The 21,219-nt window shown below is 40.4% G+C and overlaps 1 protein-coding gene and 1 long non-coding RNA gene across 2 annotated transcripts in view; one reads left to right on the top strand and one right to left on the bottom strand.

The window, feature by feature from the left end:
- LOC107555548 (plexin-A4) overlaps positions 1-21,219 on the top strand; it is a 235,272-nt gene that overhangs the window by 169,302 nt on the left and 44,751 nt on the right. The window contains exons 6-12 of the mRNA XM_016238372.1: positions 1,066-1,189; positions 6,467-6,620; positions 9,643-9,742; positions 9,843-9,957; positions 15,425-15,625; positions 16,019-16,115; positions 18,031-18,221. Coding sequence (XP_016093858.1) covers positions 1,066-1,189; positions 6,467-6,620; positions 9,643-9,742; positions 9,843-9,957; positions 15,425-15,625; positions 16,019-16,115; positions 18,031-18,221 — 982 coding nt within the window. The remainder of the gene's footprint in view (positions 1-1,065; positions 1,190-6,466; positions 6,621-9,642; positions 9,743-9,842; positions 9,958-15,424; positions 15,626-16,018; positions 16,116-18,030; positions 18,222-21,219) is intronic.
- LOC107555549 (uncharacterized) lies at positions 1,262-20,923 on the bottom strand. The gene is made up of 3 exons (XR_001605175.1): positions 20,830-20,923; positions 5,773-5,777; positions 1,262-1,272 (listed from the first exon to the last, which is right to left on the bottom strand). It is a non-coding gene; the product is annotated as an uncharacterized lncRNA (long non-coding RNA).

Below are 21,219 nucleotides of genomic sequence, written 5' to 3'. Positions count from 1 at the left end.
AAGTGTAGGACTCAATTGCACGCTTTCATATGCAGGTATATTTTATGAACGATTACAACATGTTTTGGGTCTTTTACCCAAAAATGGTATATTGTATTATATTGTAGTATATTGGTTCTTATAAATACTTGCAGTGTAATTTGTATTTTTAGTTGATTATATTTTTTTAATTATAAAAAAAAAAGTCAAATAAAAACATACAATATTTTATTTATTAATAAATAATATATGAATATATAAAATAATTTGTTAATACATTATATTTAAATTTAAATATTAACTTTATTTTAATATTTAATTAGAAGTAAATTTGTGTTTAATTTTCTACTCAATAGCGCTGAATTTTTAGAATTACATTTTATAATTAAATATTATATTAATTAACTGTCACAGGGTCCAGGAAAACAGCACTCTGTATTAGTATCTGGGTTCTTTAGCACCAGTTTGTAACTTGCAAGTCAAGCGGTCAGAACTAAAAGTCACTAGTGTAAAATAGTCTTAAATGTGCTTAACCTTGGTCCCGTAATCTGATGTGTCTGGATTAGATGTCACAGTGTTCGGGTGGTCTCCTCATCGGCTCTGTGACCCAGTGTTGTGAACGGATCAGAGTGGTGGGTGTTTGGATCTAAGGGAGGGTCTCTGAGCTCTGCTTCTCCCCACCTGCAGAACCCGCCAGCCATGAATACGCTTCATTAAGGGTAGAACACAAAGCTGGCTTGTCCCTCGGCCCTTTGGGCCTGCTCTGCTTCCACAAATAGAGTCGCTGTTGTTTTAGCACTGCTGAGAGAACAGAAACAGGATAGAGTCACCACAACCAACTGGTCTTTTCTTTCTCTCTGTAACTGCTCCCTCTCTCCTGAAATATGAAACAGAAATATAATGCATGGATTTGGACTAGTAACCAAGCTTGTGTTCTCTTTCCTTCATGCTGTGCTGGTCACAGATGGGAGATGGTTGAACGCATTTGTGCAGCTGTTTTGATCCCCCCCCTATTCTATCAAATGCTTTGTCTTCCTTTTACACGCTGTCTTTCTCACGTATTTCTTTTTTGTCTTTGTTTTCCAGGTGCACCAGGAAGGAGAAGTGCGAGCGGTCGTCAGAGCCTCGTCGTTTTGCCTCTGATATAAAGCAGTGTGTGAGACTCAGCGTTCACCCCAACAACATCTCCGTGTCTCAATACAGTGTCATGGTGAGCGCTAATTTTCAATTCTCACCCCAGTTCCGTCTGTGTAATCACACCATAAAATATCCTTAAGGAATACTGAGGAATTACTGAACCCCTTTAAGTGTTTCTGAGGATAAAGCCAAACACTGGACATATTGACATTAGCCTTCACTAACTCAGTTATGGAGCCCATTATTCTTCTGGCTCCATCATTAATGTGATCATAGTCTTAAGTTCAGCCTTTATGGATCTGCCTGTTACACTGATGGGTTTATGAAGACACGTCATGCAGCCTGACCGTACCACACGTGCCATGTTATTTTAGTGACGTTTGCATTGAGTCACACACATGACACAAAGCTGATTTACTGTTTTTCTGGGTTGTGTACTTCATTAAATCAAACATGTCATTTTCTGATTAAAATCCAGCTGTTTTTCTGAAAAAGACATTTACATTCTCCACTGTTTTTGAAATGGATAAACTGCTATTCTCTTTAAGAAATACTGGAGATGCTTGCTGTTGCCATTTATTATACTATATTTTTGGTAATTTTGAACAGTAATCTAACAAATTCATTAATTTTCAGTCATGGCCTTAACAATAACACACAAGAGCTTGATTAATTGCAAAATGTAGGACAAGAGACTCCAATAAATGTAGGCCATGATATTTCTTTTAAGGTGCTTTCACACCTGTAGATCGATTGCTTTGTTCCAAAACTGGGATTAAAATTATTACAATGTTGCTTTTTATTCTTGGTGCCGTTTGCTTTCATACGGCAATGTTTCTAAACGGACCAAATTTGTTAATACAAGTCACGCGCGAGTAAACTTTTCTCTCATTGGTCAAAGTTTCACGGTTTATTTTCAGGATTCCACTAGCTGTCACAGCTGTCATCTGTCAGGATGGAACGACAACAGCTTCGCGGGCCTATTGTTGGGGGGTTTTTTTGTAGATGTCGTTATATTAATTTATCACTTTGAGCAGGAGTCCAGGATTCATCGGGAAAACATTTTTAAAATGCACATACAAGGAAGAAGAGCAATGAGACGGCATTATGAAATGAAAAAGTGCGCTTTGATTTTGAATGGCGAAGATGTGCTCATCCACAGCCATTTGCATGGTTCATTTTGAAGTATTAGCAAAACAACAAAGCTAATGCTTTCCACAGAACTTACGTAATTACCCATTATACATTGTGATATAGCCTGGTTCGCTGGTCCGTTAGATTGGATTGCTTTCTCACTACATCCGAACCGCTCCAGAGTTCGTTTTCAATCAAGCCGAGACCACCTTGTTCAGGCAATCTCGGACCGATTGTTTTGGCGCGGATCTGAGCGCGATTGCCGTGTTCACATATGCCCAAACGAACCGAGCTAAGGGGGGAAATGCGCCAGGTTCCGAAACAACGGACCAGGTGTGAAAGCACCCTTAATATGAATCTCCTCCTTGCGCCATACATTTTTCTTTGAAGGTTAGTATTTTATGACTATTTGGTACAAATATCACCCAAAATTGCCTGTTTGATCACGCACAGATCTGAATGAATGTTATGGGTTTGTGAATAATCTATATTATTCCGATTTCTGGAAATGAGAAAATTGGCTTAATTTGGTTTACATGATAACCTGAATGTGACCAAATTTTGATTAATATCATATTATTGTTATGCATGTAAACACAGTCAGGGTGTCATATCAGGTCTGTTTTCTCATGCCAGTCACTGTGCCCATATCCCTTGTCAGGACAGTTCATTTTTTGTGTTGGTGTTTTGTCAGATAAGTGCTGACTCTACCACATGCTTGTTGAGTGTGTGTGTGTGTGTGTGTGTGTGTAAAATCCATCAAAGCAGGCCATGGTTTCAGACCTTATCCTCATGTAATCCAGCACCTCCTCTGAGCCTCTATATCAGATTAACGTCTCCACTAGAGAAACTGGCTTTCAGCTGATTCAGGATCTGTATTCTGGGCCCAAAATCAAAATCTCAACTACTAAACCGTATAAGAGCTAATAAACTCCCATTACGTCACCATATAACACAAGATCTGTGCTCCATAGAATGATGTTTAACCAGGACCTAGATATGTTTAGATAACACGAAATCATTTACACAGCATTGTTTCTCCATATGCAAGTACTGTATTTCTTTCAAACAGAGCATTTGTGTCAACCGTATCTAGGCAACCAGTCAAAGCAGATGTCAGGAGATTCAGTAGTAGCTGTTCACAGTCATTGAAGAGTTGGTGTGATCATATCACCAGATTCCCATTTCACAAGAAGTTCTTGTATAAACTCTCCAGGTGTGTTCTGAGAGTTCTAAGGCTTTAAGCTTTAAATAATGAGCTCAATCCTCTTAATTTTTGTAATCCTTTGAATCTTAACATGACTACATCCCTGCTGAAAAGACCAGCTTAGACCAGTAGACTTGAGTTGGTTTGATGTAAAAATGATCATCACATTATAGTATGTTCAATATAATAATAATAATAATTTTTTTTATTATTTATTTTTACTTTTATTAAAAGTAAAAACTTTTATTTGGCAATGCATTAAGCTGATCAAAAATGACAGTAAAAACTTTTGTAATGCTGTTCTTTTGAACAATCCATTTATCAAAGAATCCTGAAAAAAAATCAAGGTTTTCAACATTCATATAATAAGCATTGTTTCTTGAGCAAATCAGCATATTAGAATGATTTCTGAAGCATCATGTCAAAAAGACTAGAGTAATAGCTGCTGAAAATTCAGCTTTGCAATCACAGCAATATTAAAACAGAAAAGTTATTTTAAATTGTGCACAATGTTACAGTTTTAACAGTATTTTTATAAATGTGTATGTTTGTTATGAAATGACTGGTATGCAATTTACACAGACCGAGTCAGAGAGAGACTGACCTTTTTCTTCAAACTGGAATTACTGAGAGGAAAACAACACATCTGCAATGCAATAAATTGCAAACTGTGCACAAAACACACTATAGGCATTCATGCTGCTTCTTGACCTTTTTCCATTATTAAATATTTGTTTGAGGAGATAAGCACAAAGCTCCTTTGTTCAGTCTGCAGGGAGAATTTAGGGATTGAAGTAAGTTTCTCATCAAAAAAAGAAAAACATTTTTTTTGACTATTTCATATTTTCATGTTATTTCACATTTTATCCATAAGCCTTCCCGGACTTCCACCCAAACCACAGTAAAACCTATCTTAAAAGGAATTTGCCTCTTTTAAAATGCTATTGTTTGAATTACTAAGTGCATTTACCAAAGAAGTTTCTTTTTAGATAATACCGAGGCTCTGATAAGCAGAGCATAGCACAGCTTTAGCATTATTCTGAAGAAGGATTAAACTAGTTGTTTACGGAAAACATCAATCATGACTGGATTTTACACTATAGGTGCTCTCAGAATTCATTTAAATGTAGATTGATTTTATCCATGCGATTTTAAAGTACAACAAGGGGGTACAATAGGTAGAGTCTCATAGCTCTCGGGGTCTCTGGGGGTACATCGACATCTCTGTTTCCCTCCACTCACAAATCCTGAAGAGTAATTAGAAACCCGCATCAGCATCTGAAGTCTGTGAGAGTCTGCCGTCTTGATGCATTCTTCTGTTGAGGCAGGAGGTAATCAAAGACACCATATTCCTCATGTCATACCCTCTGCTGCGAGAGGCCTTTTTGTATGTTTGTTTGTTTGTCGGGTCCCTCTCAGAGCGGGATGATTTTCATATTTATCGTGGACCGCGAGGGTTTGTTCGCCGCTGCTTGAAATGTAATTGAAGAAATTCTCTCTGCATCCCTTTCTAAAAGGAAAAATAAATTAAATCCCAGAGTGGCGCCGCCATCCACCGGTGCATCCTGAACTTTAATGGGAAAGCGGAAAACAGCGAGAGAGGGGGTGAGATGGGAAAAGAGTGTCTGCTACATGTCCCTGCCTTTTCATTAAACAGCAATCTAAAAACAGCCCCGGTCAGCCGTTCTGTTGAGTAAAGGGTATTTCAGGCCATATCACCAGTGTAATGCAGGGTGCAGGGCCACTCCATGCAAGGCTGCGGCTTCCTATTAGTGTGGATATTCCTGCACGCTTTCCCAAATGGACCCCCAACAGAGTCAAACTGACAGAGAGCGCCACTGTGGGAATTTTAAACGGGGAATTTTTGTTGCCTTTCTTACTGTATACAACTTCATTATTCTCTCTTCCTGCAATCTCCTTATTTTTGAGCTTTCTTTGACATTAACGTGATTCGTTTAGTATTCAGATCTATCTGGGTATTAGGGGTAAAAAAAGAGATTATTAAATGTGGAATGAGTTGCTGTTAACAAGAGAAAAATAAAAAAAAAGTTCTTGTGATTTCAAAGTCACAAATGTATTAATATAAATTATTGAGTATTTAAACGTATATTTTACCGCATTAATGTTTTACTGACAATAGAAATTGAAATTGGAAAATGACTGATTATTGGTGGTGCAACTTCTGTATTATACAGTATGTTAAATGCATAGTTGTATGCAGATAATAAAGGGGACATGTAAAGGGGAATTTCTTTCAGTCTCATGACAGTTGCTCTTTCTCCTTCTCTTTGCCATCGTCCCCTTCTGTTTCTCACTTAATCTGACTCTGGTGTCAGGCAACACATGTGCTTCAGAGCAGGGCTTGAAATTCATTCGAAGGCTGGGAGCCAGAGGGCATTGTGGGTAACAGAGATGGAGAGGACACAAGGAGAGCGAGCGAGCAGCGGCTCTCCAGATGAGAGTCATAAAGAAAAAAGAGAATGAAAACTCTCACCCCATAGCCCTCTCTCTTTCTCATTCTCTCCTTCTCTCTCTCAATTTCCCACCCACTTGTGTTCAGTGAAACACATTAGAGTCAGTACAGGCTGACTGATGGCTGACTGAAGTCTCTTGATGTCTCTGGACATTTTCCTCTAGGAAATTTAGGAGATATGTGGCCACTGGTTCAATGGCCTGATTTTGCTGTGCGGTTGGCCAAATGTCAGCTGGGATATTTATGGAACGGCTGCGTGTGTTTTCTGGGATGTCTTGATGTCTGCGGCTGGATTGAGATTTCCCATGTGTGGAGTCTCCAGACTTCCTTCTCTCTCAAGAGCATTTCAAATCACGGACATGAGAAAATATCCACGTTACAGCAGTTTTAGGGGCAGTGGCAGCAAAAATTAGTTTATTTTGTGCACAAAGTTGGTGTGTCCGTTTGTGACACACACCAAAGTTTGTCCTGTCCGTTATTGCCTTCTATTTTCTCTCCTGAATAACTTCAACTTGTCTTTTCTTTTTCCTTGACAGCTAGTGCTGGAGGCACATAACGTGCCAGAACTTTCTGCAGGGGTCAACTGCACCTTTGAGGACCTGGCGGAGATGGACGGTCTGGTCGAGGGGAACCGCATTACCTGCAGCTCTCCTGCGGAGAAGGAAGTCCCACGCATCGTCGTAGACCAAGGTATGAAGAAATACTGTCACTAACCAATCAAATACAATGGAAAAATTGGGGGAAATGACTAAATGTTGGCATTTGTTGGCAGAGTGAGACTTAAAGTGAGACTATGACAGCTTTATAATTGGAGATGCAGACTCCAGAGAAGCTGGATTTATATCAGAGGGAAGGAGAGAAGACCGTCTAAGAAAGTGAGAGAGTGTGATAGGCATAAGCACCTGAGCAGAGATGGAAGTTTACATGCTCATTATCTTGCCTGCAGCTGTTGACTTTTGCCGCAGGACGTGTTTTGTAATTGAGTGAATAAAGGTCGTCAAGAGGGAGGCAGTTTTGGCATTCTGTCTCCTGTGCTCTCGTCTGTCTCTCTCCATTTCGCTCTTTCATTCTGAGGCTCCATTGGCACTGAGGTTTGAGAGATTTTTCAAGTAAAGTGATTGGATTGGATCTCCTGAACTGATGACACTCTTCACTCCATCTGCTCGGCTGAAAATGGTTTTGACAGCATTCACTCCAGCAGATAAGAGAGAGAAAAGATTTTTCAAGAGAGAACATTTCGCCATCCTCTTCCGTACTCTCATTGATGCCATTCTTACGCCTCGCCGATGTGCTTGGTTACCCCGACATAATTGAAACGAGCACACATCTGGGCAGCTGTCTAGAGAATGGTAATTTTTCATAATATGAAAACGTCTCAACGTAAAGATGATGAAGACGCCCACTACAGCGGATACGGAGGAATACTTCTCTGCATGTGTTTCCAGGGCGAAAAGAGGGGGGAAAAAGATTGTAAAACACAACAAAATACAAGGCAGAATAGAAGCAACAATGTTCTTTCACAGCATCTCGTATAGAAACACCCACAAATTACCTTAGTAAGTGGCACAGTGGCCTGGATGTGAGGTAGAAAGAGCTGTGCGCAGGGCAGTGAGGTGTGTGAATAATGATGCATGTAAGTCTCATTGGAGATGTGAGGCTAGTCAGGCCACCATGAAATTACAGGTCGGCCTAATCTGCAAGGGCCTAGAGCTCTGAAATGCCGCAGTGCAAACACACACTCTCACGCCACTGGATAAGTACACTATTACACACCTGAGGGTGCACGCATTTACACACACACTACTAGATACATACACCATCACTGTCATACACACAGTGTATTTAACCCCTAATATGGGTGCACCGTCTGCAGAGTGCATAAAGTTGTATTCGATTTGAGCAGATCAATCAGCGTCTGACTTGAAACAGTGTAGCTAGCCTACCAGTAGGCTACCGCAAGAGCGATTTGCGAGCAGATGCGGGTTACGGTCATCGCAGTTTCTCCAGCGCGGCTGGCTGCACGAGCTTTGATGATGACTGCTAATTTATGATTTACCAGACTCACTCACTGTATTTCATCCCGTGCTTTAATAGGGTTACAAACTCTTTTCATGTTATATTAATGCTATAGCGTATTGTGTAATGTTTATCAAAATAAAACCGATAAAAAAGTGAATTGACACACAAAAGATTGTTCTACATTGTTCTACGTTGTTCCAGGGCCGGCGTCAAGGGGTGGGGGCATCCCTTTCCATCCGCTCCCCTCCTTGCTGAACATGTTCGAAAATGAAAGTGAAATCGGAAAAAATAGCGCGCATACAAAAGCCATTGCGCAAGCGTCAGCACATGCACGCGATCACAGATTGCATTAACACCCCGCTCAATGTGATTTGTGCCCCCCCATGAAATTTAAATCCCGGCCCTGGATAAATCATTAAAAAAAACGTTAAAGTTATGATCATGATGTGTTTTTATGGATACTCTGTGCACACATACGCATACCCCTGCAGTTATAGGTCATGTATTTGCTCTCTCTCCCATATTCCTCACTTTCCTTCCATTTCTTAGTGTCATGGTAACAGTGTGTGTCCTGAGTGACTCATTAAAGGCAGACACACTCTGCAGCGGGTGGCAGGGGGCTTGCGCACACACATGCACACACACTCCGGAGATACCAGCCATCAAGGTAACATTTAGGTGAACTAATTAGGACAGATTCATTGTCAGGCACACTTTACAGTGATTGATGAATGGTTCGCTCTTTGTTGAAGAAACGTCGCATGACAGGGAAGGGGAGTGCTTTAGGAGAACAAGAAAGAGGTTGAAGAATAGTATGCGAAAAAAGGAGAGACAGGAATAGATAGAGAGGGTGAAAAAGTAAGATCTTCCTTCGAGAGGGGAGATGTCGTGTCCGGCATGTTGAATTAAACATGAGCTTCTTCATTAGCTCAGACAAAAACACACTGAAGATGGGCACTTTTGTGCCACATTTCCATTAACTCATACAGGTTTCTTTCTCTCGCTCTGTCTCTCTTCCTCTTCTTCAAGAATGCTTTTTTGGGAAGGGTTTTCAGGGGCAGTCACCTGAATCCGCACACTATATAACCTACTTGCTATTAAGAACCTTAGCTTGTATGTACAAAAGATAACTGCTAGTTTGCTATATAGAGTTTGGTAGAGTGGGTTTGATATTTTACAGCCTGAAACTCTAAAATGCACAGTAGACTCAAAATCACTTTCAAGCAAAGTCAGTGTACGAGGAAGTAACAAACTGCTTACCAAACGCACATTTAATTATTTCTAATCATCAACAAAATCTGATATGTTATGTTAAAAAAGAGTATATATATATATATATATATATATATATATATATATATATGGCCCAGTCAATGCGCATGTACAGTACCAAGTGCGCATTTCAGGACTGTTTCTATGGGAACCGGAGCTAACCAGACATATTCTGCCATATTGCTCGCTGCACTTTCTCCCTTTCATCATAATATGAGTTAACCACCTTGGTATATACTGTAGAGTGTCTTATTATAAGACAAATATTGAGTAAACCTTGTTGCAGTTCATTGTCACCCACCTTTTGGAACAAACTGTGGTCTCTGCAGGCAGCTCATTGAGCTTTAAACTGATATTTCTGTGGGCAGCACACTATCAGGTATTTCAACACTCTTAATGTTTCCCCTCCTCCATCTCTTAGGTGACCATCAGATTGTCCAGCTCTACCTCAAGTCAAAGGAGACAGGACTAGCTTTTGCCAACACTAGCTTTGTCTTCTACAACTGCAGCGTTCACAAGTCGTGAGTATCTTTTATATTTGCAATGATTTTAGTGCAGTCGTGTATACTTTCACGAACACTCAATCTAACTGCATTAATCCACACCCGTTGCCTATCCCAGGTGTCTGTCCTGTGTTGGAAGCCCATACCAGTGCCACTGGTGCAAATACCGTCACACGTGCACCCACGATCCGAGTAGCTGCTCTTTCCAGGAGGGCCGTGTCAAACAGCCAGAGGTGAGTTACTTGTGATTGGTCACACATCGAGTTTTGTAATTGACCCTCATCATTCTCAATTGAACTTAATTGATTTGATTGGTGAAGGAGTACAGTTCAGGTCACGTCCTGATTGTGAGAAGTTACCCAGCATCACCCCGTCACGATGAGCACATCTGATGGCTTTGAATTTGACTTAATTCTCATTAATCTCTAATATTTCTGTCTGAATTCCCACCAACATCTTATTCCATGTAAATTATCAATAATATTGGCACTACTTGCATGCCTGGAGGCCACCGCAGGCCCATCAGATAAATTAAAAGCTGCTGTTGGGTCTCTGCGCTTTTTGCTGGAGCTAAACCCTTTCCTAGCTCACTCTCCGAGATGCCAAGGAGGGTCGAGCCATCGAATTTGTATCACTGAAACGCCCTTTAATCCCTCCCCGAGGGTCTACATGGCACGGATCACAATGTGTTTATTTCATTTGTGTCACGCAACTGAAGAGAAATCGGCAACTACCATGAAGATACGATTATGTACATCGTGCTCGTGTGCTTAGCTTTGCAATGCGTAATGAATTATGAGGACACCTGCCCCCCGAGGCTATGTGTTTTAGCCACACAAATGTGTAGCCTCATCATTTAGCATTCATTAATATCTCTTAACAGAGCGTTTCTCAGGCTGCCAGCATTTGGCGTTCCAATTATCAAATGGACACGCTGTCAATATTGACCAGTTTAATATTAGGATTCCCTATTGTGTGTCGAGCGACTTGCACACAAAGCAGCGACTGAATATTAGCACATGTTAATGACATTTCCACTGGATGTTTTTGTTTGATTTTTGTTTTAAGGCAGGTGTTTTGTCCGGTTAATGAGTTTAATTTGGATTTCATTAACCCCTCATACTGGAGGTCTCAGAGCCGCTTCCAAACTCCGGGTGGCTTGGAATTAATGACCGGCGATGTTTACCGTGCAAATCCTCCGAGCAGACGCTGACGAGTCAACTTTGCATGGAGAAATGAGATGACCTTTTGCATTGACCTTCCGCAGATGAATTTCTGTGTTTTATACCAATTAAGAGATTGCTGAGAGTGATCTGAATAATCCAGACTTGTCTTTCAATGGTTTTTGAAAGTGAGAAGCCCCCCTGTAGTCAGAGCTTGTTTCAGTATGCACCCATGAGCACAGGAGAACAGTCCACATTCAAACAAACAAAACGTGCCACGGCATTAGAATGTCGTCTCTGGCAAGATTTAGCAACAGTGTGTGTGCTATTCACAGTCTCTCACATTTAAATATCTGACAGGTCTTCTTAAGCTGTCTGCTTTTTGTTTCATTATCATATTTCAATTTGTGTGACACTTGTTTTTTGTTTAACAACAACAGCAAGAGAAATTTTTTAGTGGTAAAATTCAAATATTCTAAGTCACATCCTTCGCTTCTCTGTAAGTTTAACAAATTTTTATCAGATTTTCTAGTTTTGCATCATAAATTATAGTGTGAAAAGGATGTACTGTATTAGTGTTATCCTGTTATATAAAGTAGGGGAACTTGGCATAAAATGCATGTGAGAAAAGTGATTAGCATTTTTAAAGGAGTTTCTATATGGCAAGTAAAAAGTGTTGTGATGGCAAACGTTTCCAGGTAGAAATATGTCCTGTATTTTGATAAATTGCCATTGTACAAAACCATGCACATTTGTTTTGCCTATCAAGAATTTTTTTTTTTTTTTTAATTCCAAAATAGTAGCTGTGGGGTAAAGTGTGTCAGATGCTTTGAGGTAAGCACTGTCAGTGGATTAACTAATGGTTGATAGTAAGCCTAGTAAATTTTGTCATATTTCCCTGAAATTGTTTCAGAATTATGGAATTAATATAGAATTATGTACTCACGATTGTTTTTGATTGTTCAGTCCAGGGATTAAACACTGTTTTTCCATCATAGTACAGCTAATCTAACTCTCCTATACAGGTCTTGATTTCCTCTCTGGCGAGAGTGTGTATACTAAGGATAGTGCTGAATCCTGTCAGTTGCTGACTGTGTTGGTCCCCCATGTCTCACTCTTGGCCGCTGACGTAATGCTGCATGACTAAACGCACACCTGTCAGACATCCAGATATCCACTGCACTTTAGCTAACAACTTCTGTTATGGCTTGGCTTTTTAACATCCTTTTAGGAATTGCAAAGTGCCTGTTTACATGCCTTACCGATGGGTAATATGAAATTGTGGTGTGATTTTGAATAATAGATACACTAACAGTCAAAACCTTGACACTAGACCAATTCACATGAACTTATAAACCTTTTTATCTGAATGCTTATGCCTAAATAGACTGGAAAGTAACATTTAAATTTTACAAAAAAAGTATGAGAGAATTTTATGCAACAATACCTAATATATTTATGCTTCTTACAATTCCACATTTTGTTTTCATGTAGCATGTAGTGAAACCAATTGTGAGAGGAGTCTTCAGTGCGCTTGTATTTGTCCAATTGAGTCACTTGAGGTTCCTTGACTGTTACAACAAGCTGCCTATGTAGACAGTAGGAAGCAAGGCAGCTCACTCAATTTTGGAACAATATGGAGGTAGATGAGAGAAAGAAAGCAAAGGAGAGAGTTGTGGGAAGCAGGAACTGATCGATCCAGTGCAGTCTCTACCATCTTATTAAGATGTTAATTGACAGGCAAAATTGGCAGCTTTGTGCAATGAGCTGCAGATTGTGAGTAGGAGGATTTGGGTCTGAGTTCAGAACCGTAAGATGGCCTCTCTGCTTCGCCTACGGCCCTCAGGGAGAAACTTTGAGGTAAAAATCATTTAGATCGAGGTGGAGGACAAGACTTGAAGAAGAAAAGACCAACTTGGGAGGGGAGCGAGAGTGAAAACAAACAGATGAAAAGGAGGGAAGTGTCAGAGGTAAGAGAAGATAAGAACACGTGTGATGCCGCAGGAAGTGAAATGTGGCAAGGAACGGGAGGGGAGGGTTTTTGCCCGTGGCGGTAGGGAGGCACGCTAAAACACAAGGAGTGCAGGGAAGCCTCGGTAATCATCCAGCTAACACCGCAAGAGCTGTGGAGAGAATTAGGTGTTTCATCTTCTACCCGACTGAACGGCTGCCATTATGCATACATACTCAAACAGCTCTAATTATGGAACTATCACTCCGTGCCAGCTCGCTACCCTCTGTTCTCTGTGCCAGGGTGTCTTCCTCCCTGCTCGCACTCAATGACTATCTTTGTCTCGGCGCATCTTTAACAGAAGCGCACGCACTGAACTTCAATCTTTTCTCCCACCTACAGTATCTCTTTCTTCAGCGTCTAATTATATCAGTCCTGTTCTGAGACGTTGGAGATTCAGCTGCAGTGAGTTGAATGCAGCCCCCCCCCCCCCCCCCCCCCCCCCCCCCAGTAGTAAACAATCGAGAGACCAATTGCTGTCTGCCTCACTCCACGTCCCTTTGACAAATACATCATTATGCTTCAGCTCACCCTCAGGCCTCTCTTGCTCAGACCAAGACTGTAAACACACTCTCAAGAGCCTCTTTTATCTGTAAAATGCCTATTCTTAATAATAATTTCTCTATTTTTTAATCAAACCCTGCTTTGTTTTCCCACCTCAAATGATCTGCCTTGGGCACCTCTTGTCAGATTTGACACGCGTCATGGACAAGGACGGAAAACGCAGTGTTGAATTAACGTCTCTGCATTTTTTATTAACGTCTCTTCCAGTAAGACTCTTCAGCTGTATCTGGCTTGAGGCTACAGGAATCATTCTCTTCCTGGACTCAACAGACACTGGCTCTCTTTCTGAGCCTCAAGACAGGAAGTGTGGCCACGTTTTTGATCTGCTTCAATTATGTTCAAAGCAGCAAGACCACAAGATCTAGTTTGATGCTGACATGGTGATGTGTTCGTCATTGTAACCTTCAAAGTTTTTGGTGACAAATCGTATATTGAGGCCTGAAATGGAAGCAGCCTTAGGTTTCAAAATCAGCAATAGAGCGTTTCATTTGTTCCCGTCCAGCTTTCTCTCTCATTGTGTCTATCTCTGTCCTTTCTTCTCTGCCTCCTTGTAAAGACTTAATAACCTGGCCCTAGTCTTCAGTGTCTCCGAAGACTCCATATTAGAGCCTCCCAGCCTTCAATTATAGTGTTGTTATGCTTGGAGTCAATCTCCCTTCACATAAAGCTGCCAGCGGAGCTCTGCTCATCCGTCAATAAGAGGCGTGGAGATAGGGGGGGACCGACCAGACACCTTCCTCAAAGACAAAAGCACATACCGGAGAGACTTGGGCACGGACGGAGGGAGATATTGGTGTTTTAGTGGGCGGTTTTCCCTTGTCGTGCCTTATTTATGACTAAGACCACTGCCAATAAACATGTTCACATTATATCAGAGTAATAGGGAGATAAATCCTTGGAGGGTGGTCTGGGGAAGGACTTAGAGAGGCCCTTGTAGACCACGGGGCTGGGTAGCTATTATAAAGGTGAGAGGGCTCTAAATGGGGATTTGGAGACCTGAACGTCGGGTCACAGTAAGGCTGCCCTCGGCGGAATGGGTGTGCCTTTTACGCCCAGCATTTACTGATGAATTTAATATCTGGAGCCTGTGTGGGTGGAGATATGAGAATCAGGCGTGTTGTAGTGTCTATGCTGTTTTATATAAGACTGCAATTATGCATGTGGATGATGTATTTGTTTATTTGGCATGTTAAGATAAGTGTTTATGCTTACCAGCATTGGTGTGCTTGCAAAGGTGTGCATTCATGTGTGGTGAAGTGAAACACTAAGTGTCTCCTATACTGTAAATATCCGGTATGAAAGTTCAAATGAAAGGGGTTTATGGATCAACCTCATGCACATACAAAATATTACCTCGCTGCAGTCGGACTGCGGTGCATCTTTAAATTCACACTCAGTATTCAATCTGCATTTCATAGCCACTTTGGTCCAGATAGCACCTCAGTTTGTATTCATCTTACAAAAGCCGCCTGAGCACTTTGAACGCCCTGCACTGCATAAATACCACTCTGCGCCACCTCGTTGCTTTCTTTCGTAGTATCCAAAAGACAGCGTTACATCAGTCTTATAGATTTTAGTCAGGGACATAGAGAAAAAACACACACTGAAGAGTTCTTTATCCTCTTTCTTCCTTTAAAATTACATCTTTGTCTGCTTGAATTAACGGCACTCACTTTTATTCTTTTTGTAGATAGCCTCTCAAATTATCTATAATGGCTTTTTTAAACTCTGCCCCAGAGCAATTCAGCCATGCTAATGAGCTTCAGACCATCGTTATTGGCCCGTACTTTCAGCCTAAGGAGCAGTCAAGATGGATTTTGATGCTAAGAACAGGCCCATGTCCATTTTGAGGATTTGTTGGGCTCACACTCTGAGAAGAAACACCAGGGAGTTTCTGACCTGTGTTAATAAGGGATACTTTTTGGTTTGTTTTTGACCTTGCAGTTTGTTGTTCTCCTGCAGGAATGTCCTCAGCTGCTTCCAGCTGATCGTATCCTGGTTCCAGTGAATGTGGTGAAACCCATCACCCTTCGGGCCAAGAACCTGCCCCAGCCACAGTCGGGTCAGCGTGGGTACGAGTGTGTACTCACAATACAGGGTGTGGAGCAGAGAGTTCCCGCCCTCCGCTTCAACAGCTCCAGCGTACAGTGCCAGAACACATCGGTGAGACTCTGTGTGTGTGTGGGGTGTGGGGGGGGGTGTTCAGTAAACGTTTCAGTGAATTTGTCTGGGGTACTCTCAGAAACAAGGCGCAGAATTTTAAGCAACACAAAAAGTCTTAAGACGTGATAAAAGCGAGCAGTTGTTTGGAGATTGTGTGAGAGCAGCTTATTTTAGCCGCAAGTGCGTTCTGTCCTGAATATTTAGTGCACGTTTGCTTGTTCTCCCAGCATCAGCAGTGTAGGGATTCTGGAGTCTTCTCCACTGTGTGCTGTGATGACTTACCCGAGGATGAACCTGCCAGGAATGATAAAAGCGCTCTTCCGGCAGAGCACAACTAGTAAATGTTTCTCTCTCTCTTTCTCTCTCTTTCTGACTCTGTTCCCATGGCTACAGTACTTGTATGATGGGATGGAGATGAGTAGCCTCCCTGTGGATCTGACGGTCATATGGAATGGAGACTTCAGCATTGACAACCCGGCCCAAAACAAAGGTGAGGCCTCTGATCCGGCAGCCCTGCTAGTACCTCTGGATTCAGTCTCCATAGCAACAGACTTGCCGCATCCATCCCCTGACATCCTGATGGAGTTGACTGCGGATAGCCTCTGTTTTTGCTTAACTTCTTCCTCTTTATTTCTGTCTTTTTTTGACCTTCTGTTTAACTTAATATATCACAATATCTCATGTTCACACCTCTCATCTTCTCCCTGTGTGTATATCTTTGCACCACACGGAAGGTCAGAGACATGCTGTGACAATTAGATCTTCCATAGTCTTTAAGTGTGTGTTAAATTAACCTGTGTGTGTATCCACCTGTTTGACAGCCAGTCAGAGATCTGTAGTCAAAGACAGCTGTTCGTTGGCCAACAAACACTTCCTACAGAGAGGAAGAGAGATATAATAATGACAACTAAATATAATTAATTTAAACTCAACCCAGTACAAACCTAATCCAATATGAAACCTTGAATAATTTTCACGCATTAGCAGACCGTTGGCTGAATGTCTGATGCATAAAGCACACAAAATGGGAAATACTTCTGGAGTTTCAAAGCCTTCATCTGATTGGTTGAATCGAATGCTAGCTTTTTGAAATATGTGAAGTTCACAGCATAGATTTTTCACAACTGAAGATGATGTTCTTGAATTAATTATTTATTGGTTGCTATATTCACACAAAATTTGCTATTTTATTGGTTGCTATTTTCACACAATATTTTATCTGATCATAATTTGCCTATAATCATTTGTCATAGTCTATTTTGTTATAAAATAATTGAACAATATATGTAGTATTATGTTATTATAATATATATATTTAGTGCTGTGACACGATTAATCGCAAATACACACACATACAGTATATATTTTGAAAATATTTACATGTATTTATATTCATCTAATTTATATTATATATAAATATATTGAATATATAAACATAACTTATTTTTCTTAAATATATACATGCATGTGTGTGTATTTACGTATATATACATAAATATACGCAGTACACACATATATTATGTGATTAATCACGAGTAATCATTTTACAGCACGTATACACACACACACATATATATATATACCTTTTTTCCCAGATTTTTGCTTAAAAAATTTCAAGTGGGGTAAGAAAAATAACTTAATCCATGATATCACATCTTAATGTTATGCAATTTTGCTTCTCAAGTGGTTTTCATGAAATGGATGCTTAGATGTTTTACTGGAAGACAAAAACAACTAGACAAAAATACTGATTAAGAAAAAAAAATTTTTTTTTTACTTAAAAAGATGACCTGACCATTAAAATAAAATTCAAAGTAATTGCAGAGGCAGACTGAGCCCTCAAGAGATTTTTAAACATGTATGCCCAATGTCAAGACTAGAAGTTCTGAAAACAGTTTCATTGATATGAAATGGGATTTGGATTCAAGTTAAACGTGCCCCTGCTTTAATCCAAATCAATGAACATAGTACAAATGTGTCTGAGTGTTATTAAAGCGCTGTGTGTGTGAGTCTATGTGTGCGTGAAGGTTAGGCTAATTTAAGAGGGAAAGTAAAGTATGTGAGATTTCTCTCTTGGTTCCCACTGAGGGGGAGCCACTCAGGGGGCAGCAGTTGATGGACAGATCATACAAGCATTTAATAGCAATTAAAAATGCCTTTTTGGTTGCCATGGAGATGAAACATAATATCGCTGTACCAGGGAGAGGAGGAGACGAGCAGTTATCTTCAGAGCTGAGAGGAAACCAGCGAATTGGGAACTATATGATTTAGATTCTATATTTTTTTCATTATTTTAGAAGTACTTCAAGCCATTGCTGCAAATTACATCAGTTTCCTTTTTGCTTTGATCAATGTCCCATGGGTCTCCCAACCTGACTTGCCCTTTGCCTTCCCTGTATCCGCAGTGCACCTGTACAAGTGTGACGCACGGCGGGAGAGCTGTGGACTGTGTCTGAAGGCGGACCCTCTCTTCGGCTGTGTGTGGTGTAAGGGAGAGAACCGTTGCTCTCTGAAACAGCACTGTCCTCACCCGCAGAGCATGTGGCTTGAGCACAATGGCATCAATAGCAAGTGCACGCACCCCAGAATCACAAAGGTAAAACTGTGCACCAATCCACACACAAAATAGACCGTACAGAGCCCAGAAGTGTGAGATCACTAAAGGAAATGCTTCTGTTTTTCAGTTTTCTGATTTGGTTTCTAATCCAATTAATTTTACATCACTTTTAATTATTTTTTCATTCTAAAATATTAGAATTAGATGTTGTATAGAAGATTTTCAATGTGGTCTCAGACTTTTGGACCCCACTGTAAACAGTATATATAGGTCACTACCCATGACATTTGGGGTCTTTCCCAGTGCCAAGCCTGTACTTTTACAACTGGTTTAGAGGTGAAAAGGTTCTCAAGGGTGAACTCTAAATGCTGAAACAATCTTATTTAGAGTCAAGCTTAAACTATCTGTTAAATCATAAATGTCTGAGATTTTGTCATTCTCAGTATATTATGTTCCACAGGTACAATACAAATCTGTTAACATAAACAAATGTGACAGAAATGCTCAGTTGTACTCACTGAAATATGCAAGTTTTATGGTTAACCATCATTGTGAAGACGAACAGTTGATATAAACTGAAGCAAAAGGCGGAGGAGGAACAGATGGGTGCATTGCTGAAAGAGTTATGATGGAAGTGTGACCTTGGGCAGAATACTGAGGGTGAAAGAATGGCGAGGAAGAGTGGAAGGATGGAGGAGAGGAGGAACATTGAAGCCTCTGCACCATCAACTCCATCTGTAGCGCCCCATCAAAATGATTGATGAACATATAGCAGAAAGGGAACGCTACCTGTTTGAGTGCCACAGGCTCTGAATGACGAACAGCAGTTGTGTCTGAAGCTTGTTAATCAAACTCAGAAACTTGTTGGCACGAGGAAACGCTCATTCACAGAAAAATACAAGAAAAATTACTGGAATGAAGTCGATTTGACTAGTTTTATCATCCATCATGTGTCCAACCAATTAGAAAAGAAAAAGTATGCCTATGCTCAACAAGCTGCACAATTCATTCTGCAATCTGTTTAAAATTGGTCACTACTATCACTTCAAACAATCACTTCAGTGCTTTGTTTGATCAGAGCTGAGGTTCTAATTGCCAATTAACACATTGAAAGTCTGAAATGGAAGTAAGCCAAGCAGAGCTGTGGGTACTGTGAAGGGAATTCCTGGACTGAGCTCCTCTGTTTTTATTCCATCTCCAGATCCGAGCTCTCCTCGCGCCTCATAAATACTCTCACTCTCTCTGATTATCACTCTCTGCGTCTTTCTTTCAATTGATCGGCTCACAGGTCGTAATGTATTCTAATGCACTATTACTGTGACATTGTAGATGAGGAATCTTTCGCTGACATTGAAGTGGATGGTGATTAAGTGTTTTTCCTCCAACAACCGTCAATTAGCTTGTCAAAGTCACAAATCTAATCAACTCCCCATCTCCTAATGAAAAGAGACTACTCTGTTTCTCTCTCCAGCTCATACTCATCTACACTCCTGCTTCATTCTCTCAGCGGAAGGTTGCAGTTTTACAATGACTTTCCAGTAAAGTATCAGTAAAGTGGGTCTGTTATTTCATTTTTTTTAATAATCATTTGGCGTATCATAAAGACGTCCCAAAAATCTATAAGGCCCTAAGGGCATTGTAAAGACATTGATAGTGTCATACGTAGAAGAGGAAAACTCTGATTAAACTGAATTACTGGAGAGATAAATTACAACAGTACAACAATGTTCCTTAAAATGCTTGGTCCAGACAGGGTGTGTTCATAGTACACTGGTATGTTTTAGGGATGCGCCGATCCAATATTCATATAGGGTATCGGCTCCGATAGTGCCATTTTTCTCGGATCAGGTATCGTTCAGAGAGCGCCGATCCAAATACAAGATTTTTATTTTTATTGTTTTCCCTGATTGTGCGAATTATTCTGTTTTACTTCTGAAGCCATACGATAGCTTAATGTGAGCTACATATGAATATTTAAGTCCTTACATTAAAGTTCACACAAACTCTTTTCTCCGCTGTGGCTGTCAATCATTCGTTCAGCCTTTAAACCCTGGTCGCGTTCGGTTACAGCAGTCAGCTCGGTAAAGCTCTCTCCAAGATCATTCAGTGTTCCCATTATACTTGATTTGTAAATACATGTCTGATTTTGCAAAAATGACTTTATCTTCTTGCAGGAGTTTAATGTTGTTTTGTTACTTGCTACCGGGTGTCTGTGAGGACAAAACACAGGCGTAGAAAAGACTATAAATAGTTTTTAACATACACGGTAACTGAAATTTAAAACTGTTCAAAGAAAGGCTCAATAACTTTTGCACAGATATAATACACTACGCATCAATTTCTCTTCCCTTATCGTATCCATCATATTTTAACACGAAGCGCTTACAATGTGCGCATCCGGTGTGCAGAATGATGCACTTGAAGCAGCACGGCGTCAGGCTGTGACACCATGTTGCTTCAAGTGCATCATTCTGCACACCAGATGCGCACATTGTAAGCGCTTCGTGCTCATAGACTGTATAAAAACAGTTTGAGCTGCATTGTATTTGTTTTGTCCTATCGTATCCATCATATGTTGTTGCCTTATTAAAAAATATACTGTACATTCAAAAGAAATGTATTTTAATTTTATAGTATATACTTACACATATATATGAATCAACCCTCTACATTTCGAGTAAATCACTCGCATATGCGACTAAATCTTCACTCTGGGCGACTAAATGATGTCTAATATTAGCCAATGGCTAATCAATTCTCAGATTTTACTCGCCAGTGTGTGAGTTGGATGCTGAGTATATGATTAGCTCAGATATATTTTCACTCACAGAACACTCTGAGTGCTTCAGAGTTTCACTCTCCGAAGAGAGAGTCTTACATAACATGCAGAATTGATGCGCTACATGTAAACGATATACTTTGTTGTATTTTCCTGTAAAAATAACAAAGTTCCTTTGGAATTCTTCAGCTTTTAAGAACTGCCGGGTTTTCCTGTAGTAGACGAAACTAATGCGCAAACGACAATCTCATTGGCTGG

This window comes from Sinocyclocheilus grahami, unplaced genomic scaffold, assembly GCF_001515645.1.
Source record: "Sinocyclocheilus grahami isolate Dianchi unplaced genomic scaffold, SAMN03320097.WGS_v1.1 scaffold537.1, whole genome shotgun sequence".
NCBI lineage: Eukaryota > Metazoa > Chordata > Actinopteri > Cypriniformes > Cyprinidae > Sinocyclocheilus > Sinocyclocheilus grahami.
Note: the sequence above shows the minus strand (reverse complement) of the source record. Positions and strands in the feature narration are given on the sequence as shown.